This window comes from Necator americanus, chromosome V (assembly GCF_031761385.1).
Source record: "Necator americanus strain Aroian chromosome V, whole genome shotgun sequence".
NCBI lineage: Eukaryota > Metazoa > Nematoda > Chromadorea > Rhabditida > Ancylostomatidae > Necator > Necator americanus.
Window position 1 is genome coordinate 20,884,889 of NC_087375.1, and position 24,555 is coordinate 20,909,443.

General features: G+C 43.0%; 5 protein-coding genes across 7 annotated transcripts; 3 read left to right on the forward strand and 2 right to left on the reverse strand.

Moving 5' to 3' along the window:
• Positions 1-1,187: 1,187 nt before the first annotated feature.
• Positions 1,188-11,162, reverse strand: RB195_014629 (uncharacterized protein; the record flags this gene model as incomplete). Of its 3 annotated transcripts, XM_064204984.1 has the most annotated exons (26): positions 1,188-1,349; positions 1,535-1,873; positions 1,950-2,090; positions 2,325-2,423; positions 2,498-2,614; positions 2,691-2,816; positions 2,877-3,064; positions 3,206-3,447; positions 3,669-3,807; positions 3,880-4,093; positions 4,367-4,501; positions 4,557-4,745; positions 4,805-4,987; positions 5,041-5,221; positions 5,294-5,425; positions 5,509-5,662; positions 5,720-5,891; positions 6,853-6,980; positions 7,143-7,150; positions 9,015-9,084; positions 9,347-9,454; positions 10,241-10,368; positions 10,531-10,642; positions 10,708-10,750; positions 10,806-11,000; positions 11,100-11,162. In XM_064204984.1, the coding sequence occupies 26 exons, from the start codon at positions 11,160-11,162 to the stop codon at positions 1,188-1,190; spliced, it is 3,768 nt and encodes a 1,255-aa protein (XP_064060863.1). The 3 variants fall into 3 exon arrangements, with proteins under 3 accessions (XP_064060863.1, XP_064060864.1, XP_064060865.1); XM_064204982.1 differs by lacking the exons at positions 7,143-7,150; positions 9,015-9,084; positions 9,347-9,454; ... (3 more) ...; positions 10,806-11,000; positions 11,100-11,162 and having other exon boundaries at positions 6,853-6,975; XM_064204983.1 differs by lacking the exons at positions 1,188-1,349; positions 1,535-1,873; positions 1,950-2,090; ... (14 more) ...; positions 6,853-6,980; positions 7,143-7,150 and having other exon boundaries at positions 8,987-9,084.
• A 2,143-nt stretch (positions 11,163-13,305) lies between these two features.
• On the forward strand, positions 13,306-14,471 carry RB195_014630 (uncharacterized protein; the record flags this gene model as incomplete). The annotated part of the gene is made up of 3 exons (XM_064204985.1): positions 13,306-13,405; positions 13,469-13,877; positions 13,958-14,471. The coding sequence occupies 3 exons, from the start codon at positions 13,306-13,308 to the stop codon at positions 14,469-14,471; spliced, it is 1,023 nt and encodes a 340-aa protein (XP_064060866.1).
• Positions 14,472-20,410: 5,939 nt separating this feature from the next.
• On the reverse strand, positions 20,411-21,040 carry RB195_014631 (uncharacterized protein; the record flags this gene model as incomplete). The annotated part of the gene is made up of 1 exon (XM_064204986.1): positions 20,411-21,040. The coding sequence occupies one exon, from the start codon at positions 21,038-21,040 to the stop codon at positions 20,411-20,413; it is 630 nt and encodes a 209-aa protein (XP_064060867.1).
• A 94-nt stretch (positions 21,041-21,134) lies between these two features.
• RB195_014632 (uncharacterized protein) lies at positions 21,135-21,488 on the forward strand (the record flags this gene model as incomplete). Its single annotated transcript, XM_064204987.1, has 2 exons — positions 21,135-21,274; positions 21,335-21,488. 2 exons carry the CDS (start codon positions 21,135-21,137, stop codon positions 21,486-21,488), a joined length of 294 nt encoding a protein of 97 aa, XP_064060868.1.
• A 710-nt stretch (positions 21,489-22,198) lies between these two features.
• Positions 22,199-22,510, forward strand: RB195_014633 (uncharacterized protein; the record flags this gene model as incomplete). Its single annotated transcript, XM_064204988.1, has 1 exon — positions 22,199-22,510. One exon carries the CDS (start codon positions 22,199-22,201, stop codon positions 22,508-22,510), a length of 312 nt encoding a protein of 103 aa, XP_064060869.1.
• Between the last annotated feature and the right edge of the window lie 2,045 nt (positions 22,511-24,555).

Here is a 24,555-nt window from a genome sequence, read left to right on the forward strand (position 1 = left end):
GGTGTAAATCAATAACCAATGCAACACGAAGGGAATGTGACCGAAGTTTGTACAAGGAAATGGTTCTCGTCCCACTCTGCGCCGCATTACGGTCGCCGCGAGCAGCAGCAGCAGCAGCGCGGTTAGACTGGCGTTTGATTCTAATCCGCTACCACTTCACCTAAAAGCTTTAATTTCTATTTTATTCACTGGGCACGTCAAAAAGTCATTGTCAATCAATAGCTATTCAAAATAATGATATGAACATAATCGAACACGAAAGCATCACTCGAAACAACGCATATGCACTGACCCGACGAAAACTGGATATCCGACATAACAAAATTTCTGGATGTTTCGGCGTAGATATTGCATACATTCAGTTTCTTTTTTTTCTGCTCAAGTATGAAAGGGCTATTCATTCAATGGTTTCCGGAGGGCTTTGCCGCGCCGGCACCTGCACAGCGGCGGTAAAAGACCGTGCCACATGTATGGAGGGACAGCTGTGTCTGAAAGGGTGTCAATACGCAACCGGCAAAAAGACATGTGCCGACCAATGAGCCGTAACAACTCAAAGATGCGCGAAGAATGAAGTATACAGCGTCTGGCACTAGGGTTACAACTTTAACCTTTGTTTTGAGAGTATTACAACTTTAACCTTTGTTTTGAGAGTAAAGTTTTGCAAGATCTACTTAAGGAGTAGTAGCTCAAGGAGGGGGTATCTACAGACTTCAATCATTTAGCAGTGTTTTTTTTTCTAGAAATCAGGCATGAACAAGAAAAAAAAACCATTGAACTTCTGTTTTTATTTAGACGGTATGTTTTGAGAAAAAAATCCGACTTTAAGTCACATATCAAACATTACGTTCAAATAAAAGGAATACAACAACAATAAACCGAAAGAAATCACTGGGATAAATTCAATATAAAACTAAATAGGACGGACACTGTCTATACAAGTACTCATAAAATGAGAAACATGCAAAAGTACTTTGGAAGAAATAGAAAAAATAAGATGTAGTTCAGGTACTGCCTACTTTGGGCACAAAATTCGATCAATCGCTCACGCTACGAATAAATTTAAGTAATCCTAGCCAGAAAAATAACGAGGTATATCTCATGAGCATGAATTAGTCAATGTGGCAACAAAGCTAGTATGTCAAACAAGTCATTCAAGAAGGAATCCCTAAGTCAGTATTGATTACCAATCACACAATATAACCTTCAGGGCATACAAACCGCTCACGTGGGGAAAGGGTACTTAGATTGATCGGGTTATTCGAAGTCGACCACTGGGGACTGTAATTGTACGAGCTGCCCTCTGTGAAGGTTTCAAACCCAGAGTCTACGTATCCAGAATGAATCGAAATCTGAATATTAAAGATAGGAACAAACATCAACATAAAGGTAATGAATTAAAATTGATTGATCCTTCCATAATTAATAATGAGTGTTGCATTAAATCACGTGAAATCATTGGTCGACCACGTCGTCAGTGGGATCATCGTGAAATCTAACAGTCTTAGTAAAGAAATATAGCCACAGCAACTCTCACCTGCTTCTCCATCTGTGGAAAATATCCGTAGGTGCTGCTATGTGGTGATCCCACTAAAACCTCCGAAGCTTTCGTTTCAGAAGCAGAGAACATTACGCTTCGATCTTGTCCTGTTGTTTTGTACGAACCTTCCATGGATCTTTCCATTAGGTTTAAGTACTGCGGTGACGGAAATGCCGATCCCGCAGAGCGTGGAGTGACAGGATCACTGCAGGAAGAGGGTGCATTATGCGAATGTCGTGTCGGTGTCGAGTGAGTAGATCTAGGCGAAACATGAGATGATGGGACTGCATGAACTCGTCCATTCCGTGCATGCCTAGCCATGAGTAATTTCGCACACTGAAAGTCAGTCATGCAATTTTGAGATAGAGCGACAAATCGACAAAACACTACGGACAACGGACAAACGACTCACTTTCAATCCAGGTGGAGTTGAACTAGCAAATATCTCTCCATTGTTCGAATAAAGCTGGACACGCAGGTTGTCTCCCGAGGCTAGTAGTCCAATTACACCCACTCGATTGTTCACAAGAGCTGTGTCATACGGTGTTTGAGACTGAAATCAACAGCAGTTTATATGAGAATGTATATTAAGAAAATACCACGATAAGCGGTTTTAAGAGGAATCTCGGAAGACTTGTGAAAATAAAGTGGTAAGTGCTGTGGCAACGCAACTACAGAAATAAGTTCTATCACCGTCATCATTAGGGACTTGAAATATGAATGATATGTTTGCAAACTTCAGACAACAACACAAAGTTTAATAACGAAGTTCCTTAAAGACTTCTACCTTATCATTCCTCAGCATCACACTTGCACCTGCTCGTATTAACTCCTTAACTGGTCCCTCATGACCTTCAGATGCAGCCAGATGAAGAGGCGTACAACACTAAATTTGTCATTTGTCAGATTTATCTTCATTCTCAAGGGAATAAAAACTAATAGTAGCTAGTGACAGCTTACCTCGTGGTCTTGACAGTCTTTGTTGGCATTTCGTCCCAGTAAAAACGCTACCATTTGGGCATTATCGTATTTAGCAGCAAAGTGGAGGGCTGTTCGTCCTGTCCAAGTACTCAGCTTCTGGAAATTGTTCTCCAGTGAGATGAGAAATCCAACAGATATGCACAAATATGAAGTTGAATCATATTATTCTTACATTATCTCCATCATAGTTCACTTTAGCCCCAGCATCGCACAGCAGTTCGGCAATCTTCACATCCATACGGTCGTGCATAGCAACTAACATCAGAGCCGTTCGGTTTTCGTCGTCTACTGCATCAACCTGAAGAAAAAAATAAAGTCAAAATATGGATTTATTTCAGGTGCATTATGTGCGTCTCACCTCTACTTTCATTTCTTCTACCTCTAAAAGAGCCTTTGTTATGTCGAGCGCGCAAATCCGTGCGGCTAGATGTAAGCAGGTAGAATTTTTATGATCTCTGATAATTGGCGAAGCTCCAAGCTGAAGGAGCTTGCGAACTAGAGCTAATCTGCCCGATGAAACAGCCACGTGCAAAGCAGTATCGTCACCTTAACTCTATCATTAAGACACAGTTCAAATCGTCAAAGTGCAGCTAGAATAAGAGGACTGCGCATACACCTAACAAACTCTTAGTCACCACTTTTGAAGACAACAGGTATACATGCATGAACGACTAAGCTTGAACTTACTGTCATCCCAAAGATTCAGGTCTGCCCCTGCTGTGCGCAGCTTCGTCAAATCCTCAATTACTTGATTTTCTGTTTTGATGGTGTTTCTCACTAGCACCATAACTGGTGTTCGTCCATTTGGACCCCGTTGGTTGATGTCTTCAGCCGCCACAGGAGTGGAAATCGGGTTAGATGAAGCAGCTTCTATATATAATCGTGATGGAAGCGGTTCAATCTTCTTCTGTTTCGGCAGCACAAACACTCTGTGAAATAAAAGTTTGACAATTATAACAAAACCCAATTTCTTTTACAATTTTAACGAGCTATTTTAATGAACTTTCGAAAAAAAAACCATTCTAAACCAGGTTTCGGCTCAGCTGCTTGGAAAGTCTTAATCTTTTTCCCAATGTCTACATTAAATTATCACTGGGCTATTCACTTATAAGGTAATTCGCATTTACTTAGTGCTGCTATGACCCATTACCTCGGTATCGTCTGCCCTTTGTGATTCAACTGTTCTTCCAGCAACTTTATTTGCGAAAGGTCTACTCGTCTTCGTTTAGCAGCCTCGAGGACCACTCTATGTTGCCAGTTTCCTCCGTTGTAACCGACATTCTTGTCATCTAAAAGGGGCATATTGTCAATACTAATCATGATAGTGTCTAACATTCACAAAAGATTTGTCACAGCAGTACTTTCCAACTCAGTGGGAGGGATCCAGACTGGTGCATTCTCGATTATTTTCCTTTTCCGGCTTGTTTTTTCATGGAGCACAAACAGAACGGCGATGATGATCATTATCATGACGCAGGCTAACAATACAAGTAGGGAAATATTCAATTCCGTCTTTACTTTTCTAGTTCTCTTCGCATCCGCAGAGTAGATAGACATGTTCATACCGCTGAGTCTCTGTAAAAAGAATAATAAATTTCTGTAGAAATATATATATATATATATATATATATATATATATATATATATATATAACACCATTCTTATAAATTAAATTCTGATAGAACATAAAAACTTTTCGAAAAAAAAAAGAAAAGCGACATCTACTCCAATTGCTATCGCGGCGGTTTTGTAAACAAAAACAGCAGAAAGAAGTTTCTACGGTAAGCACTTGTGCATACACACGACACTGGAATATAAATGTGCAAAACGCCGTGACTAATAACTAACCTCTCGTGAGGCTTCAATGAAACTTGCTACAACTTCAACATCACTAAAACACTCATTGACACAGGCAGCGACATCTACTTCAATCCACACTATCACTCCACGTTTACCCTTCTTAGGAGTTCGCGTAGCAATGCCCTGTAACAACCACTTATTTTTATGCTGGAGCACAAAAGTTGAAACTAAGACTTACTTTCGGTTCTATTTTGACCCGATCACCCACTTTCCCTTCATTCCAGAAAAAAATTTTCGGTCCTTTCTGATCATTTTTTATTTGAACATCAGCTCTTAATGTCCTGCTCATAGAGCGAAGAAATCCCGCAACATTCGCAACAAAATAAGATGGTTCCGTTAGCACGACAACTGATAGCTCGCCAGATAACTGAAAAACTCGTTATGAAATTGGAAATTAGGACACCTGAAGACAGAGGAAACACTAACAATCTTATTCGGGACTCCTTGACAATCACCACCATCAAAGTCGCAGCCTTCTTGATTGCATTTCTCATCGCAGATGCCGTCAGCTCTGTGCTCGCTACAGTAAGTTGATATGGCTTCAGGGCAAACGGGTATTTTCGGCATGCAGTCAAAACCATCGAAGAGGCAAGCTTCAGTGTCGCAAATCTATAAATAAAACTACAAGTAGATAAATCCAAAAAAAGGAAATAAACTCTGACCTCATCACAAATACCATTTCGAAATGCCAAAGCACAGAAACTGGAGTGAGGACATTCGCCGAATAGATTCTTGTTGAGACAATCACCATCATCGCCGCCGCACTCTGGCACGTTACATTCACCTTCGCACTTACCATTGACAATTTTCGAAGGACAGTCAGCACATGTCACAGGATTTTCCCTTAAAATTAGCAACGAGTGCGTCAACAAGTTCTCGTCGAGTAGCAACCAGTAAGTTTTGCACGAAGTTCACCTTGTCGAATCGTTATTTGAGGTTTTAAACACTCTTTCATCTCGTTCACATCGTCGCCCCATGACACCCAAAGGACAGTGGCACACGTAACCGTCTTTACTGTCAATGCAAGTACCACCATTTTCACAAGCACTAAACAGTAGAACAGTAGATATAGGAAATTCGGTAGCGAAGGAAAACATCCCAATCTCAAGAAGAACAAAAAGAATGCATACTCTCTGGAGCAGATTTCAACAGGTTCATCACAGATCTCCCCTTTGAATCCAAGCGGACACATGCAAAAGAAAGATCCTGGTCGATTGACGCATGTACCACCATTTTGACAAGGAGAAGCTTTGCACTCGTTTACATCTTCTTCACAGAAGAATCCTTCAAGCAAAATTTTCATTTCTGAAATAGTTTTGAAGACATCAGTCAAGCACAAACCTGTAAAATTTGGAGAACAAACACATGTAAAACTGTTTTTGGTTGTATTGCAGATTCCATTGTTGAAGCATGTGAGAGGACCGTCGACATCGCAGTTAACAAGCGGTGAGCGCCAAATGTTGCATGTCTCGCCAACATGGTCCTTTCGACATTCACATCGAAACGAAGAGCCCTGAAATTTACAGATAAGTCAGGATAACAACTATCGTCGTGGTAAAACAAAAGAAGTTGATCACAGCTTTCAAATTAGGGAAGTAAGTCCCATAACCAAGTATTAAGGTTGTATGTATACTCATTAGTCTGAATTACTTCTCATACATGTGAACACTTTACTCAGCTCTCTTTAGCATGCGATTCCTAAAGTAATACTGGTCTAAGTTTCAAACCAACTATGCAGTTCCAAATAACGCATGATATGGAGGAAGGTCGAAGACAATATAATTATTGAGCGCATCAAAAGTACTTTTGCGTAGCTTCACTATATCAACACACTGAAAACTTGCACAACAATACTGTTGAAATTTCTCTTTGAACTGTCTTATACACTGGCTGTTGACGTCACGTCCGATGTAACTGGGCACATATAGGACGAGGACTTTCAGACCTTAAGCTGTCTGAAGACTGATTAGAGAGCGGTACCTAGACTACTCGTTTTCATATTGTTTTTTTTTCTTTGGTACTTTCTCAAGAACAAGGTCCAACAAGTGCAAAAACAGTCTCTAGTCAAACAGAATCTGAGCAGGCAAACTGAGAAGTTGGGAAAGTAAAGAATTCACTAGCGAACTCAAGCTCTATGAATCGGAGCAGTGCATGTAACCCTATTCAAAAATATGCACTTTAACGAGGCGAAGGAGAATCGCGACGCTGCTAACTTCTTGGCCTCACACAACTTCTTTTTCACTTCCTCAGCATGAGTCACCATGTAAACAAAAATAAGTTCGACTGCCTTTGCTGGTCACCCTAATTTTGACCTATTGAAAGACATCCTCAGGATGCAAAGACTACCTGGATGTAACTGTCGAAGTACTCATAAAGGGACCAAATTCATTCCCTAACTTGACTTTCAATCTGTTTATGCCTTGTGTAAAATGATCGAAAATGAAATCAAAGAGTAATCGAAGGTTGAAACTCACCTCTGGAATGCAATCCCCAAATTCACAAGCGTAAGGGTGACAGGGCTCATCGTAGTCCTGGAAGGTAGCACTGGTAAGCAACAGAAATGCTGCCGGAAGTACTATATGGCTCCATCGATCCATATGAACTGAAACCAAAAAACTATGTGAGTGAGTTATTAAAGTTTAATTCTGCAGTTCTCTACTGAAGTACGGAGGCTGTTTTGTCGGATGCAACAAGATTTTACAGAATAGACAGTTTTTCATAAGTAACGGTTCATAATTAGACTACGTTAGTTGGAGATTCCAACCTATTATTCTTCAAACGTTAAAACATCCAGAAAGCTCATTGATTCCTTCGAATGCTATAAATAAGAGATAATAATGAGTAGTTCGTCCTGTTGTACTTGCAGTGAGAAGCAGAGCTATCCTATAAAGGTGACTGATGCTCAGCACGCTTAATTCATCAAAGTCGAATCCTTTAGAACATTAGAAGGGCGGATCGCAGCATGATCGATAGCAATATTGACCAAGAGAAGGAAGATTCCCTCCTCAACATGCGTTGCACAAAAGTTAAAAAAATGGTTAGAAATTCACAGTTTCTAATTGCAAACCATGAAGGAAAGCAAAAGGGAATTTTGCAAAAATCGAAAAAAATACAAAATGGTGTACAGAAGAATGCTAACTTCAATCAGTTAAAGAGACACCTCGCCTCCCACGATAACTGTGAGTAGACACATCAATAGACCACCTGTTTTTATACCTAGGCTACCTTATGGACCGTCCCACCTGAAACTGAGGTGATAATTACCGAAAGACGCCGAGGTACATGTATTTTGTGCTGGTGGGTATGTGTCTCACTATGAAACCTCCCTTGGGTTTGTTTCGCATTCACAGATCACGAGAAAAAGGACAACATTTTCTTCTCCCTGAATGGAAAACGTCTTACTGAGAAAATTCCAAGTCGTGGTACAAACATTAGTACTTCTTCCTCTTGGTGTTTCTCTCAAAAATGAAGCAGATTGTGAGAAAAGGAATGAATTTTAATCCCGATGCTTCCCGCGGCAAGATGAAATCATTTAAACTCAAACAATATGAGTCTGAGTTTAAAAGCAATTTATCCTAAATCTCTGCTCACTCGATGTCGAGCCCATTACGGAACATATTGGAGCCTGAAATAATATCGACAGAAGCGGAACCGTCGTAAAGGATGGCCTCTTACTATTTTGATAGAATTTTGCGAAATAATTCCTTTGGTTACGGAGTGAGTTTAGGTCTCAACGCTAGAAAGAATAACGAATCTCTACACAGTCATAGTACTCAAACTGAAATATATCTATTATATGGTATTTCTTAGAATCTCATCAAGTCAACAGACATCAATCAGTACTCGAGCAAGAGTAATAGCATCGAATTCGCGCTGCCACCGCAGTTTTACACGGTTACTTAATTGTGCTGTCCCGACTTGCATTATAATTTGCCAGCAAAAAACGGCCTACCAGACACTAAGTAGTAAGAAAATTACTCAATTACTGGAAGATAATGAGATTACATATTTGAAATAATCAAGTTCTCATTAAAGTACAAGAACGAAATAGGAAATTTTCCGGGAGTCATGCAAAACCAGTACATAAAAACAGTGTTTACAAGAAATATTTGACTTCATTAATTGTATAACAGCCCCTTTATACAATTTCTCAAAAGAACAAGATAAATACATTCAAGAAAACAAAAAAAGAATGATGGAAACATATTTACAAAGAACTCAAAGAATTCTGAATAATGAAAGGGAAAAAAGTAAAGAGGTCAAGGACAGTTAAAAATCTACAGTTGTCTGTAGTTATTTGTCTAAAACAAAGCAATCAAAAGAAATGGTATCGCACATTCGAAACATAAGCGGCGAATATTTAACGAGAAACCAAGAAAGAAAAAACGAACGCTGAGAACACCTCAACAAGCAAATATGTTTCGTATAAGTATTTGTATCCACTTATTCATATTTATATTTATGTACAACCTAAAACATTAAAAGTATCACATATTATCCAGCATCTTATCTTATTACAAAGAAGTGAGAGCATCACAGTGGCAAAAGAAGTTCTATAAGTAACTACAGCAAACTAGAGGAAGTGAAATGGAACACAAGTGCGAATTTTCAGTACGTCACGACATTAGCGAAGTACACGTTAAGACGTCGCTGGGAGCTGATTAAATACAATGCACAGCTAATGAACATAGTTATGAAGGCTGCGGCTGAAATATTTCCATATATTTACTTCAAAAATTCATCGGAAAAAGTAGTGACACTATTTTGTCAATTGTTTCAGGATATACATGAGCATAAATGTTGAAATGTATGAAGAAGAGGCTTCAGAATTAAGAATTCAGGGACTATGCAAAACCAAAGAATGACAGAGTAAATTAAGACTAGACTTCAAAATTTGCAAGAATATCTTAACTAGAGCGTTTAAACAAAAAAAAACTAGCGAACAAGCAAGCACGCATCAAGGATTACCAGTGAAAAGAGGGAGACATTCTTTGCTATTTGGTTCTTGAAGTTTCGACAAGTCAGCACTTCCGTTTGATCTCCCGAAGCGAGAAATAATACGATTTTCATCAGACACTAAAAAAGAAATAAAAATCCATCCTAAAGAAGTAGATGAAAAGAGAACTCAAAAATCAAGTTTTGAGAAATTGGGCAATTTCTAGTAACACCGAAGAAAATGAGATATACAATTGGCACCAAACGTATTGTGGCATGAAGCGCTGCACGTCCTTGTGAAGGCGTGTAAAAAATTCCTTCTGCAAGATGCGACAAGCTCCCGGATCTCCTTTCTTTCCGTATTTTATGATCTCCACTATTTTTTTTCGTATAACAATGCATGAATAAGCTTACGTAATGCTAAAAAAAGTCGCTTCCCATTAGTTTCATCGCTTGTTTTAGTTCCAAAATCCTTCCGAAAGCTTAGTTAGTAAAGATTCACGAGCCCAAAATCCGTACTAGAAGAAAGCTCACTGTATACAATTACGCGTGAGCAGGGACAGAAATTTAATTCCTGCAAACTGAATTCTTTGAGGAGACACCCTGGAATCAGGAGAAACTCCTGAATTAATGAAAAAAATTCTCCTTATCATGACAAGGAAAAAAAAGCAAGCAAAAAAACTTTGGAGCAAAAAAGACCGATAAAACCAATGGAAAGGGATTTCACTAAGACTATGTAATCCTTTTTATGCACTATTATATAAGATAATGGAAAACCATTAAAAAAAAGCATAAATGTACCGAAGAGGGAGCCTGGTGCAGCAGTACGAGCCTGCACCGAGGACACGACCCGTCGTCATGTTACAAAACGTTTTACGTAAACCGTACCGTAAATGACAAAAATTAGTAGTTGCAAATGTAACTAACTACCACTGCAATTGGTTCCCGTCCAACCAGACACGCAAACCTTCTTGCCAGTATGGGTGCAGCCATAACGAAAGTTCTCGGCCGAAGACGGTTTACAGAATCGTCCACAGCGGGGTCCGAAAAAATTTCTGCGAAGAGAAACGACAAAGATCACTGTTGCGACAACCACCGATGGTCATATATTTGAAAAGAAAGGTTCAACACAAACTGCATTACATTCCACAGTTTTACGACCATAATTTGGGAGTGATGGGACGAAAGTAGTGAAAGATGATGAACAAATCACGGACTCATTGCATCTCACTTCGAAATCTACGCTTAATACGTCCGTATATGTTGAAACAGTGCGACTAGGAGTGGAACCGTCTACCATTATTGTCTCAAGAATGTGACCATGATAGCCTTAAAAAAGTAGTTCTTGTAATTATACTAAACACGACAACCAAAGATGTTTTTATGACATTTACCTCCTCTTTGATCAGTAACGTTGATGCTGACGGTAATGTAGTCCTGCAAATATTTCAAAAACTTGGTGAAATCAGAAGTTCCCAACAAAGAAACGTACCGATTGAATGTTCCTAAGTGGCCTTCCTATCTTTGTGGCATATTCCGGATGAATAGTAAAGTTGTATGGATGAGGATGAAAAACACAGGATGGCTTAGAAAAAGATCTAGGAAATGATGGCCATTGTACATAACATAGATTCAGGTAAACGACTTCAGTAGACCAGAACGTCATAGTAAAAACACCAGACCCGTGCTGAAACATATTTGTATAGGCAGCGTCATTGCTACCTAATGTTCCTCATCATGCAGAGGCAAAATATAAGGAACTTCGGCGAAATATGATATTTCCTACCTCTAGAACGTATGGAGATTCATCAGAAAAGACTAGGGGAAATAACGCAAGAAAAAAAGACATCACGAAGTCAAGTGACCGCTAACATCGTATTAGACAACAACCTAAATTCAATCCTATGTGAGAATAATGGAACATCACGAATCTTCACGAATATGAGCTCAGAGAGGCGCGATAACGGACCACCCAAGGCAGCAGTAAAGCTAATACGATTTGCTTTGGTTTTGACACTTGGTTCCTGTAAAGCAGCATTCAACTCGCATCACAACTTACACCCGGCTGCGAGAGGCTCCGCCTCTTGGACCGATGCTAATGCGCAGCGAAATCCAAAGTGGTCCACTAGATAACTCCACGAACACTTACCATAAAACAGGTGAGAAGAAGATCGCCACGAGTTGTAGTAGAAGAAGCAAAGGGGAGTAGGATATCTTCGAATTTGGAGTAAGTAGAGGATGGAACGAGAACGTAGGTTTCTCGATCCTTATGTAACGCAAGTTCTGACACCTTTTCTTGTTCCTCTTCAGCTTCCTTCTCGTTATTCCACTTGTATCAATTATGTATATCTTGACGCAGTAGCCGAACACCCCTTCTAACCTCGCTAGTGTTTTAACTAGTAACAGGATGAAGAGAAACGGGATTGTGTTCTTCTTTTTTCTTTGCAATTTTCCCCACTATTTACCAGCAAATCCTCATTGCTCCCGTAGTTTCGATTTGGTTCTAAACTTTTTGAGCAGCTTTCGGTAAAAGCACTGATTCCCTCTGGTTCCTTTACCGTTTCTTGTTATCACCGATCAAAACTGCAGTTCGCGATGGTCCCACCTCGACTCCAACCGCTACTTCCACCGCGCCGCTTCGAGCGCGACCACTTACGCAACTGCTCCGTGCTTCATGTAATTTTGACTCAACTGTACTTTACTCTATACAGATCTCCCTCTTTAGAGAGATCAGTCGGTTAGTCGCGAGGCTACATGGCGCACCCCCAGGTGACGGGTAAGGAGCCAATCGCGGACCAAAAGCGACCCTGTACCTGCCCTGCGACGCAGGTGGATTCAGGGGATGGACTCTCTATTTCTGCTGTTCCAGGATCGGCTTATAATACTACTGTATAGGCACATCGGTCCGGCCAAAAGCCTGAAATCAGGTGACTGAGAGGTGCAAGGGAGGCGGTTTGGAGTCGCCCCAAACCAATAAGCTCCACCTGTCCATTTCGGGAGAAGGCAACGTTCTCCCAAAAAACTCATGGGATTAGATACATACAAGCTGCCCATGGGTTTTAAATTTTTATGCAAAACACAGTAATGGAAAAGAATCTCCCTATTCCGGAGAAAAGCTTGTTACGGTAGCGCCAGGAAAGACGGGGTTGCAGGAGTCACGAAGGCTACCGAAACGGAAAAGGACTAGGATGACGATGTGTACTTACACCACCAGTACGCTTGCATCGGATGCGATCATAGAAGATCTGATGATGCAAGCTAGGAAGTTTAAGTACGACGTCATCGGACTGACCGAGACGAGGCGACGCCACCCAAAGAAAGCCGTGTATGACACTGGATAAAAACGGTTCTTAGGAACATGCGACAGTAGAGGAGTTGGTGGACTTGGTGCCTTCGTCAACACGAATATAACAATAAACATTGACTCTTTCGAATAACTTACAACCCGAAAACGTTTGCAGATGAGAAGATGTGGTCCAGCGCCAGTTTTGACAATCTTCGTTGCTTACGCTTCAACATCAAGCTACGAAGGAGAAGTCGAAGCTTTCTTAATGGACCTGGAGAAGTTCTACGGAAAAATTATAACTTCCACAAGGTCATAATTGGTGATTTCAATGCCAAAATTGGCACCAGAAGAAGGCTTGAAGAACTTCACATCGGAACACACGGCCTTCAGTGGAATGACCAGGGAGAGAGGCTTTCCAGGTTCATCATGACGACTAAGACCATCCATGGGAAGTCGCAATTCCAGAAGTCCTCTTCTCTGCGCTGGACGTGGGAGTCACCCGGTGGAGGGTACCGTAATGAAATAGACCACATCATCGTCAATGAAAGGTTCTGCCTGACGGACGTCGCTGTAGTACCAAAGTTTTATACGGGATCGGACTATCGCCTTCTTCGAGGAAGATTTTCCTTCACACGGAGAGGAGAAAAAGCAGCCAGGTTCAGAGAGCGAAATTCCAAGAACTACCATCATCTGGGCTCTCTTCGCTATGCTAGCCGGCTTTTGGGAAGATTCCGCAATGAACGACATCGACGAGGAATGTGAACGGCTCGATGAACATCCTCACGACTGCATGAGGAAGGCTGAGAGTTTTAAAATCAGCAAGAGACGCATGTTTCTTGAAACTCTTGAGCTGATACGCCAGCGTTGAGGTGCGCGAGACGCAGGGAACCAAGAACTCAAGTCCGAGCTCGAAAGGCTTTGCAGAGAGGCGATAAAAAAAGACTTCAAAGAGGGAAGAGGAGTGTTGGCTGATGTTGGAGAGGCGAGAAAGAACATTCGCTACGCCCTTCGGAACTTCACCAATCGTGAAACAATAATGACTACTATCCTATATAGAGCAACTACAGCATCGAGAAGGAGGACTGAAAAGGACATTCACGACTTCTATTCAGATCTCATCAATAGCCACATCCACTTGCCTCCTCACCATCTGAGGGAAGATGGACATGTCATTCCAAAGGTCCTCCCTTCCGAAGTCCGACATGCCTCCATGTCGGTGAAGAATCGCACTTCACCCGGTCCCGACAGAATCATGCCCGAACATCTGGAGTGCCTACCGTCAGTCCTCATCAACACACTTTCAAGGCTCGTCACTCGTTATCTCTCGGGATGCAAGTTTTCTAAGCAGTGAACAACAGCAAGACCGCGCTGTTGTATAAGAAGGGAGGCCCACAAGACATCGCCAAATATCGCCCAGTCTGCTTACTGTCTGTCATCTACAAGCTCTTCACAAGAGTAATCTTAAACAGGATAGAAAGAGCATTAGATGAAGGACAGCCATGCGAGCAAACAGGGTTCCGAAGAGAGTTCAGTACGATTGGCCCCATACGCACGGTTTCAAAACTCATAGAAGTATCGCGAGAGTACAAGATGCCGCTGTGTCTCACATTCATCGATTTGAACAAAGCCTTTGATACAATTGAAACCGAAGCGGTAATGGAGGCCTTGGACAACCAAGGCATCCCTACTCCATACACAAAGATACTTCTTGAGTGGTACAGCAACTTTACAACCAAAATTTCCCCATTCTACAATGTCATAATCGACGTGAAGAGGGGGACTCGTCGGGATGACCGGGATGACGCCCCAGAATATTCAGAGATACTCTCAGAAACGCGATGCGAGGAATGGAATGGGATAACATGTGAGTGAATGTTGACGGCCGACATTTACACCATCTTCGTTGATGACATCCTTTTTGTAACGTCAAGCATCAATCAGGCCGAACGGATGCTGGCCAAATTTGATGAAACGTGTAAGAAGATCGGCTTCAGCTAAATCTAGACAAGACGATGTTTATGTGGAACAGATGGGTTTCTGATGCCCCATTCGCGCCAACGGAACGCATATATCCACACGCTCCGGCTGCGTATATTTTGGTCGGGAAATTAACATCATGAACAACCTGACCTCCGAGCTGGGCAGAAATAAACGAGCGGCTCAGAGAGCATTCAACAGCATTGAGGTTAAAGTGAAGAGGACCGAGAACATCCGGATCCGTACTCCATTATTCAACACCACTGTTCTCCCTGCTTTCACCTACGCTTCAGAAACGTAGGCGTTTCGCAAGCAGGAGGAAAATGTGATTGGTGTCATAGAATGCGGAATTGAAGGAGTGATGCTAAGAGTGAACCACTTTACGCAAGTGAAGAAAGGGGTTCAAAGTTCACTCCTACGTCACCTATCGAAGATCAGAGACGCTGTCGCATATCCCAAGGAAAGCAAAATTAGGTGATCCGGACACGTGATGCGTTTCAAATAGAATCGTTGGACCAGAGCTGTAAGCGAATGGATACCAAGCGACATCAAACGCACCGCAGGAAGACCGCCGTTCCGATGGTTCAGACCTGTTTACCGAGCCCTTCAAAGAAAAATGCGATGCTGTTTGAGACCCTCGCGAGAAGAGATGCCACAGGACAACACTAGCGCGCGATCGGGACAAGGCTCGAGCAGCTCGATGTCCGGGTGATACTTTACTCCCATATATTTCTTTGCAAAGGCAACTGTAGTGCCTTCAGAGTAACGGAAAAGTGGGTGACCGGTAAAATTCAGGAATACAAATGAATAGTCATACTTCTGAAAAAAGGAAAAACTGGGACGGAATCGAACTTTAGGTTCCAGTGTTTAGAAAAGTATAAGCTGCATTCAGCAAATTTCGCTCTTTCATTTACTCCCTTTGGAAACCGCAAGGTTCAACTTTGAATATGAAGAGAGGTTCTTTCAGTTTCCAAAACTGGTTGAATTGTGGCAGAAAGCCGCTCTTCAAGGAAAGAAAGTCTTGAATGCGAGTCCGAAGGCACCAAAACAAAGTCTGAGACTTTTCACGGTTCTAAACTCAGGTTAAGTCTGAAGACGCTCCATAAGTTTTGTCATGGGCCGCCCTGGTTTCCTTTGAACCTTTTCCATTATTTGCTTGAATACTGGAGCAGTAAAATTCAACATCTCCCGTAGAAAAGGTTAAAGAAAAGAGGAAATCCTTCACTTTTATCTGAGAATTTATTTTTCTATGCGAGTTGTGTTCCTTTGACTTCAATGTTCTCCTCATGTATCCATCTCGTGACGTTACCATGCACTACGCATTCACTAACTAGGAGCGAAGCGGTTACATACTGGAAGTAACGACAGAGTGAAGAAATGAGAGTAAGGTCAGGAAGAACGAGTGCAAAGACAGAAATTACAAGAACAAGAACGGATGCGGAAACAGTGAGATAAACGAAAATGCAACAAACATGAAGCAAACGTGGGGGGACAAGAGATAAGACATGTTGTGTGGATGAAAAGCAAAGAAGTTGAAACTAAAACCATTCGTGAGCAGACAAAAAGAAAAAAAAAATAGACAGAAAAAGTACACAACTACACCTTTAAAGGTGGCATACTATAAATCTGACGTGGTATGGATTTCTCATAGAAAGCATCTATACTGGGGTCGTAGACTGTGGAAAACCACGTAGTTCCGCTCCTCTCTCAATGATCCTCGTAAGAAACTGCATGGATACGACGAGCATTAGAACGCGCCTACATGAACACGTTTCGATCCCCTCAGCAGTCTATGCAGTAGTTTAATTTGAATAGGGTGATGAGAACACCTTCTTAATCCTCATAGGCTCGCTTGTTGATGAGGCGAGTGCACCAAGGTGGCGCGCTGCAATGGAAGCCGTCGTAAAAAAAGGTGGCTTCAGAACAGTTTTTATAGCAACTACGGAGAGCAGAACCGCCTGGTTTTCCGCAATCTACGACCATGCGTAGAAACTTCCCATGGGAAATCTATACCACTACAGATTCGTGGTATCCTGCCTTTAAAAGACAGAGAAACAAGACAAAGCAATCATAACAAGGAAGACAAGTGGACAAGAAAACCAGAATAGAGGGAGGAACAATAAAGAAAAACAGAGAACGGAGAAAAAAGACGAGTAAAACGGAGATGATGCAGAAGAAAAGTAGGGGAATGAAACAGCAAATTAAATAAGGAAAGCAATGAAAGAACATCTGGAGCAACGAGAAGGAAGCTGGAGAGAGAAAAAAGGAAATATGTGAGAACTCATGTAGTTCGCTTTGTGCCGATGCCTACGTACGTTAGATGGAAGATAAGGATCAAAAGACATATGTTCTTCTATCTCTACCTTCATCCTTTACTTCTAAATTCGAGGATCATACTCCTCTTTTCTTCTTGTACTACAACTTGCTAGTATATTCTTCGTCTGTTTTATGGTAAGAATTTGTGGAGTGCCGTATAGCATCCTTTTTCTAGCTTTATTCGGGCCTATTCTTCAGATACAACGGAGAAACGGACAGCTGCATAAACGGCTGCGAAGCGTTGCGGTGGAGACAGCGGTTGGAATTGAGGTGGAACCATGGTGAATTGCAGAGATGGGTGACGGTAGCGAAGATCCTCACACGATCCCAACTGCTACGCTTCACTGCGCCGCTTTGAGTGCAGCCGCTTACGCAACTGTCCGTACTTCATGTCGTTTTGACCCAACTATAGTTACGCACTGTACCACTTTGAATTTTGTGGCGCGTTATCATTCATCCAAGGTGCGGAGCCTGGGTGTAAGTTTGTATACTAGTGCAGCATTCATAAATACAGCTCATCTAATTATAACCTTATAAAAATGAAAGCATGGTAAAACATGTGATTAAAAAAGATAGGAAAACTTCTTCTCAGACTTCGTATAGACACCCACAAGAAAAACACAACAACATGTAAATCCGCGGTGGTACAAATGGTATAGTAGGGTCAAAACGAAATGGAGCACGTACGCAATTGCGTACGCGGCTTCTCTCGAGGGGGTGCGTATCGTTAGGTAACCGTAGCCTCTGCGACAACCTATCCTTAGGGGAAACGACCGGCAACGGCGATCGTTAACTGCCATGCGCAGCAGTTCAGTTGCGCTGTTTGCCTTATTTAAGCGTAGCGGCCTGGAGCATGGCGAAACCGTTGCTGGCACCATCCATCGCTGTAGTTTGCGACGGTCCCACCTCGGTTCCAATGGGGCTTCCTCCACCGCGCCGTTTCGAGCGTGTAGCCAAATGCACCGCAACTACACACATGATTCATCTATAGTAGGGTCAAAACGACGTGAAGCACGTACGCAATTGCGTACGCGGCTTCTTTCGAGGCGCTCCACTGGAGCGTAGCGCCTAGGAATGTGGTGAAACCCTTGTTGGCATCACCCATCGCTGCAGTTTGCGAGGGTCCCAACTCGGTCCCAACTGCTACCTCCACCTCCACCGCGCCATTTCGAGCGCGTACGCAAATGCACCGCAACTACACTCGTGTTTCATGTCGTATTGACCCGACTGCACATCGTGCAACGAAATAATATTATCAACAAGATCACAGACAATAGAATTAATTTTTGCGGGGAACCTGGCAGTTGGACCAATGTCAAAACTTCGCGAACTTCAAAAATCGAGCAAATTGGAAAGCGGTTGGGGTAGAGCTGATTCAAAGTAGGTCCCTCGGTGATTATGTCACACAAATCTCAGAACTTCACTGAGAGTACCAAGAAGGTAGATACGTATTCAAATTTGACGCTAAAGATGGATGTTATTCCGACACTACCTACTTGTCTAGGTTTTCCTGCACTAACAGTTCTCGACGCTTACTGTTACTGGTGTTGTCAGAGTAATGCACTGCACCGAAGCTTACCATCTACACGATAACGTGCAATTCTGCTGACCTTATATTCGGTTACGGGAATGAATTCCGCAACAATGCAGTTGGGTCAACGTTTACCGTGCAGTTTTGAACCGTAGTAGGGTCAAAACGACATAAAGCACGTACGCAATTGCGTACGCGGCTTCTCTCGGGGCGCTTCGGTGAAGCGCAGAGGCTAGGAGCGTGATTAAACCTTTGCTGACACTACCTATCGCTACGACTCGCGAAGGTCCCAACTCGGTCCCGACTGTTGCCTCCACCGCGCCGTTTCGAGCGCGTACGCAAATGCGCCGCAACTACACTCGCGATTCATGTCGTTTTGACCCGACTATACACTTAACCTCCTCGCAAAGTGAACGAGTTTCTCGTTAAAATGGCCCCTAACTATGAAGCAAGCGAAAGTTTTTTTTTTTTTTGCCCGCCGATGCCAGCGACAGTAAACTATGTGCAATAGTGCGGGAATGGAGTAAGATTGCCCGTTCGCCGTCACCAGCGGTACAAACTATGTTGATGCATAAAATAGCGAGAACGAGATCGGCGAGGAGGAACTCTCAATAGCATCGACAGCGGCATCTGTTCGGGCGGCAGGAAGATGACCCTGCAGGGACTTGCTGTCTCCTCGCACTCCGTTACAGTACTCGTAGGCAAACTTGTCATGTGCCACGCCACTGCCAACATTCGATGTTCGATAAACAGCGCTGGTGTGACTCTGCGAACAATGCGGGAAAGTCTCCGACTTTTGAGTCGACCATGTTGAGCGCAAGATGGCGACTTCCAGAGGCTGTGATGTTTTCGCCAATGGGTAGGAGCTTTCAAGTTTTTCAAAAGTCTCTCAGGAGAAAGCATGCAGCTCCCACTTTCTTACTACAAAGGAAAACTTAGAAGAAGTGATCAGTAGGGATAACCGCCTAAAATGCGTTCGAAAAGACATCCGAGAGATGGTCTAAACCCCTTCATTTTGGCAGTTGTTTTTTAGTTTGACTAACTCCTCTGTCGTCGTGTCCTAGGGTTACAAGTAACAACATTTATGAATTTGTTGAATCTGAGTTGGTTACATATCTTTACTGCGATGTTTGTGAACTACGACCTCTCTCAGTGGTAAATTGCACCTCCAGAATTTCCGTTAACCTTATACTATGACCATTCCATTGTAAGGGTCGAACACGAACATTTTCAAAGCACAGCTGAAACGGTGTAGATTGTTGTGCTCCAACGTTTCCTGTTCCACAACTCACGCTCCAGAATACAAGGGAAACTTAAGTGTGTGGATAATTCGCGCATAACCACTTGATTGCATGAATATGGAATTGAGGTAGGGCTATGGCGAACTCCAGCGATGAGTGGTTGTAACAAGGAACCCAACTTCTATCCTCCACCGCATCGCTTTGAGCGGAGCCACTTACGCGAATGCACTAAGCTTCCAGTCATTTTGACCCAACTATATCACATATCCCTCATAAGTGATGGAGTCTGGCAGGAGAGTGATGGAAGAGCTATACCCGAAGAATTTCGAAAAATGTCAAATTGTCACGAATTTGAAATGTTTCAATTATTATCGATGCGTATTTGGCATGTCGATTTCTGTTATTTCGATTTTTGTATAGTCCAGTCAAAGCGATATGAATACCTTTGTAAATACACAGGAACTGCGAAGCTGGGAAGGACACATCCAACATGCTGATTTCTCAAAATCGGAAACCTAGCTAAGAGTAAACCACTGCAAAGATTCACCACTTCTTACCAAAATGTCGCAAGATGGCTCGCTCACCTATATAAATTGGACGTGGCGAAAGCTAAGCTCGCCACGACAGGGCTGCTTAGTTTGGGAAAAAGTCTTCTTGCCATTCCAGCATATACACTTCTCCAAAACCCTGCACACTGAGTCCTGTCGTCTCAGACGTCGGACGTTATGACGACCAGTGAGAGGGGATCAAATCTTAGGTTCCTCAGTACGCCTTCGATTCTTAGCCAAGTTGATACACGCGCGACTCGCCATGGAGACTGTCTCAGACTGTGTATTCACAATGCGAGAACAGTGTCCACAGACGGCTGAATTGCTGCCCTTTTGGAAGCTGCAGAGCGCATCAAATTCTATGTAATTGCTCTGCAGAAGACCAAGAGCGGAAGTAGCGACGTACGACAGATAAATGACGGTACAATCGTCATTCGCGGGCAGAAGGTTCCGTCGCAAAATGCTGCGGTGTTGGTTATGTTGTGTACCTATCTCTCGTCCATCTTGTCGATTCTTGCGCGATCCTGTCACCTCGTCTGGGCATTCATCGCCTCCGCGATCTGCGCCAAATCCCATTGGCATCAGCAACTGCCAATTCAAAACTCGGAAAGCCACAGAAGAGAAATGCAGGATCTGAATCTGAATTAAATTAATTTGAACTGGATTTGAACTGGGAGACCGTAATGAAAATGGCAATCGTCTCGCCGCGCTGTTGTTCTTCGCTGGCCTCTTCCATGGGAATCCTCGTTCCATGAAATAGAACGATCGTCGGTGGGCATGGACTCGCGATGAGCACTCGCACTCGACTTGTGCAAAGATCGACCACATACTCACGAACTCTAGGTGATGTGTGCTAGTACCATCCTGTTGTAGTGATTCTGATCACCGTCTTCTTCGTGCAAAAATACGACTTAGCCACACGATGGAAAAGGACATTTGCTGTCGGCAACGAAAGAAGAAAGAAGTCGTATACGACGACTGCATAGTCGAGGACTCCTTGTCCCAAGGTGACTGGCTCATCGAGGAGGACCCAAACGTGGATTACGACCTTCTCAGAAAATTGTGAGCCTGTGCTAAACGTGCTTCAAAGTAGTGCACAACAAACTAGAATCGATATTCGAGGACCAACAAGAAATTGCTGGCAAGAAGAGGGACACTGAAGCTTGATCCGAATGCATCGCACATTGAGCGGTTAGTAGCAAACACTAGCTGCAGAAAAGCGTTGCAGGAGGATCTTTCGAAATACAGGCAGAAGATTTTGGAAGGAGCACAATGAAGAACAAGTCTAAAGAAGTGCCGCAGGGACCTCCGCTAATATAATATTTTGCTGACACACTTTCTGAGCGAAGACGGGTTCCGCATCTCTTTCGCATCGCGAGTTGGAAACCACTGTGGAGAGAATCTACTCCAACCTTTTCCGATCTTCAACACTTGTGACAAGCAACATCATCCCCACTGATGAAGTTGCACCACGGATTCTCCCTTCGGAAGTACGAGTCGCTACCAGCATGAAATCTGGCACAGCCCCCGGATCTGACTTTCTTCGGGGTGGTGGAAGACATCGCAAAGCGTTCTTATTCATGAGAAAAGGTGGCCGAAAGGTCCTTCGAAACCACCATCTGATATGGCTGCTGATCATGCCATAGAAAATATTGACCAAGACCGTTCTCATGGCCATATCTAAGACGCAGGATGAAGTCCAGATTCAAGAACAAGCTGTACTCCGCCAGGGTTTCAACAGTTTGGACCACATACACACCGGATCATGAAGGTTTCCCGGGAATACCGCCTCCCCTTTGTTCTAACCTTCGTCGACTAGGAATAAACCTTCGATAGCGTAGAAACGAATGCAAAACTGAAGGCGCAGGTTAATCAATGTGTGGACAAGTCGTATGTGAGCACATTAGCCAATTGCTACGATCGATTCCCCACCTTCTTCTCGCTACCTATTGTAAAGGGGTGCGACAAGGCGATGGTGTATAGGCGATGGTGCCGAAGCTGTTCGCGGCTGCATTGCAATGGATAATGCAATGGATAATGATGAATAATCACTTTCTTGGGAAAAAAAGGGACACAAGTGTTGACGAAAGACTCCTCTCCAGCCTTCATTTTGCGGAAGACATCGTTCTCTTTTCGAAAAGTGCCAGTGAAGCAGAAACGATGCTCAATGGACTGAATGAACTAGGGAAGAGAATAGGACTGCGAATAAACAGAAAGAAGACACAGTTCATGACGAACCCCTACTGCGAAGACCGAGGAGTACAACTTGAAGGCTTCCAAATCTTGGAAACTCCGTAGTACGTGTACCTCGGACGTTCTATGGATATGGAAAACAAAATAAGGGAAGAACTGATTAGAAGGATGAGAGCAGCGTGCGCAACATTCACACCCGTCAGGCAAGCTACGGAACAACTGACGGACCAATATCTCCGCCTCCACCTGTTCGACTCGACAATTCTTCCAGCGCTCTGCTACGCAGATGAGACGAGTGCAGAGACCGCTGCCTCGTCTAAGAACTCCCACACAGCCCTTGAGAGATGTCTTCTAAAGTTTCACCAGCGCAGATGACATCTGGCCGGTCTTCGCAGCTCCGGCTTACGAGCAATGTCCCATCTTTGCGACTCAGCGAAATGTGTATTAAAAGCAAAGTATAGATTTGCCGGTCACATTGCGAGATGAATCGACGATAGATGGGCTAAAAGAAGACTAGAGTGGATGCCAAGAGATGCTAAACGCTTTCGAGGGAGACCACCGACGAGATTGGGTGTTGTGTTCGCTGCACGGATGTACCAACTGAGAGCTCAGGTCACTTTGCACACTTGTAAAAAAGTAAAGCAGAAATCTAAATCCTGCAAATTAGTGTATTTGAGGATATCAGAACGATGTACTGATTTTTTTTACATTGAGAGTACTGAAGGTGCCAGTCGTGTACACACCCAAAAAGGGCAGAAATTAAATCCCAACAGACTGAGATCTTAGAGGCGCCTTAGAAGCAAAACAAAAGACAAAACTAATAGAAAATAACTTCACTAAAACTATGTGGTCCTACTTCTGTACCTTCGTACGGAAAAGTAATGAAAAACTACCAAAACAAGAAGGAAAGCGAGGCAAAAAGGTAGTATATTTGGGTCAAAACGACATGAAGCACGGACAGTTGCGTAAGCGGTGCGCTCTAAGCGGTGTGGTGGAGACCAGCGATTGGAATCGACGTGGGATCATGGAGAACAGCAGAGATGGGTGGCGGTAGCTAGGATCCTTACACGATCCCAACCGCTATGCTCCACCGAGCACAGCCGCTTACGCTACTGTTCGTGCTTCATGCCGTTTTGACCAGACTATACAATCAATATCACTCTGATTGAACACACTTTTGTGCGCAAAAATTGTTTTTAGAGCACAAAGTCGTTTCTTACTGTCAAATGCGGATTGCGGAGAAACTATCGCTCAACCAATTTTGGATTTTTTTCTTCGTTGAAATTACTCCATAGGATAACTCAGCTATTCACTTCCAATAAGCTTGTGTGGAAAGTTCAAAGCATTAACATTTTAAACTTTTCGTCTTTTCTTTTAGGAGCTTTGGCATACATGGCATTGATGCTCGGGTTTTAGGGTTCCGACTGCCTCAGTTATTCACTTGCACTGAGAAACTGCCGATGAGCTATCGCCTTTTCAACTGGGAGAGTCATTTGACAGTTAAGAACGGGTTTTCTGCTTTAAGAACAATTTTTGCACTCTGAAGTACAGTTATATTAGAACAGAATTGAATGTCCTCCCCCTCCCACTCCCCGAACTAACTTTTCGCGGGTAAGAGATCCCTGAGTTTTCCGCATCCTGTATAGAGGGCTTAGTGCACACCTCCATCGAGCTTGCATCAACGCGTTATAAAAAGTCTTACGACTTTATGTGCCCAGGTTTCATTTATGGCCAAGCATCGGTAGCATCTTTTCGAGGCTCGGTAGTCTCACTGACCGCAGACGAAACGTTACGCGGACACAGCGCTGTAGATGCCGTCTCTAGAGTCCATGATGCAACATGGGGGTAATATGATAGCTAGCATGCCAATTTGTAGGAGAAATTGTATAAAGCATAGTTCTCAAGTTTACCAATGAACCATGACGTTAACATCATAGTGCAAATTACAATGAACCATTTCATAACGTTTATTCGCTAAAGTCCCCGTAACAACATAAGTACAAAGGAAGAAGTATCACACATAATAATCGACTGAACGCAGATCTTGTTGAGGTAGAGTGGGAAGTGAGTTAACGATGTCTATCTATCTTCTATCTATCTTCAAATCTATAGAGAATCAAGACCCACACCTGTGGGTCTATAGGTACATT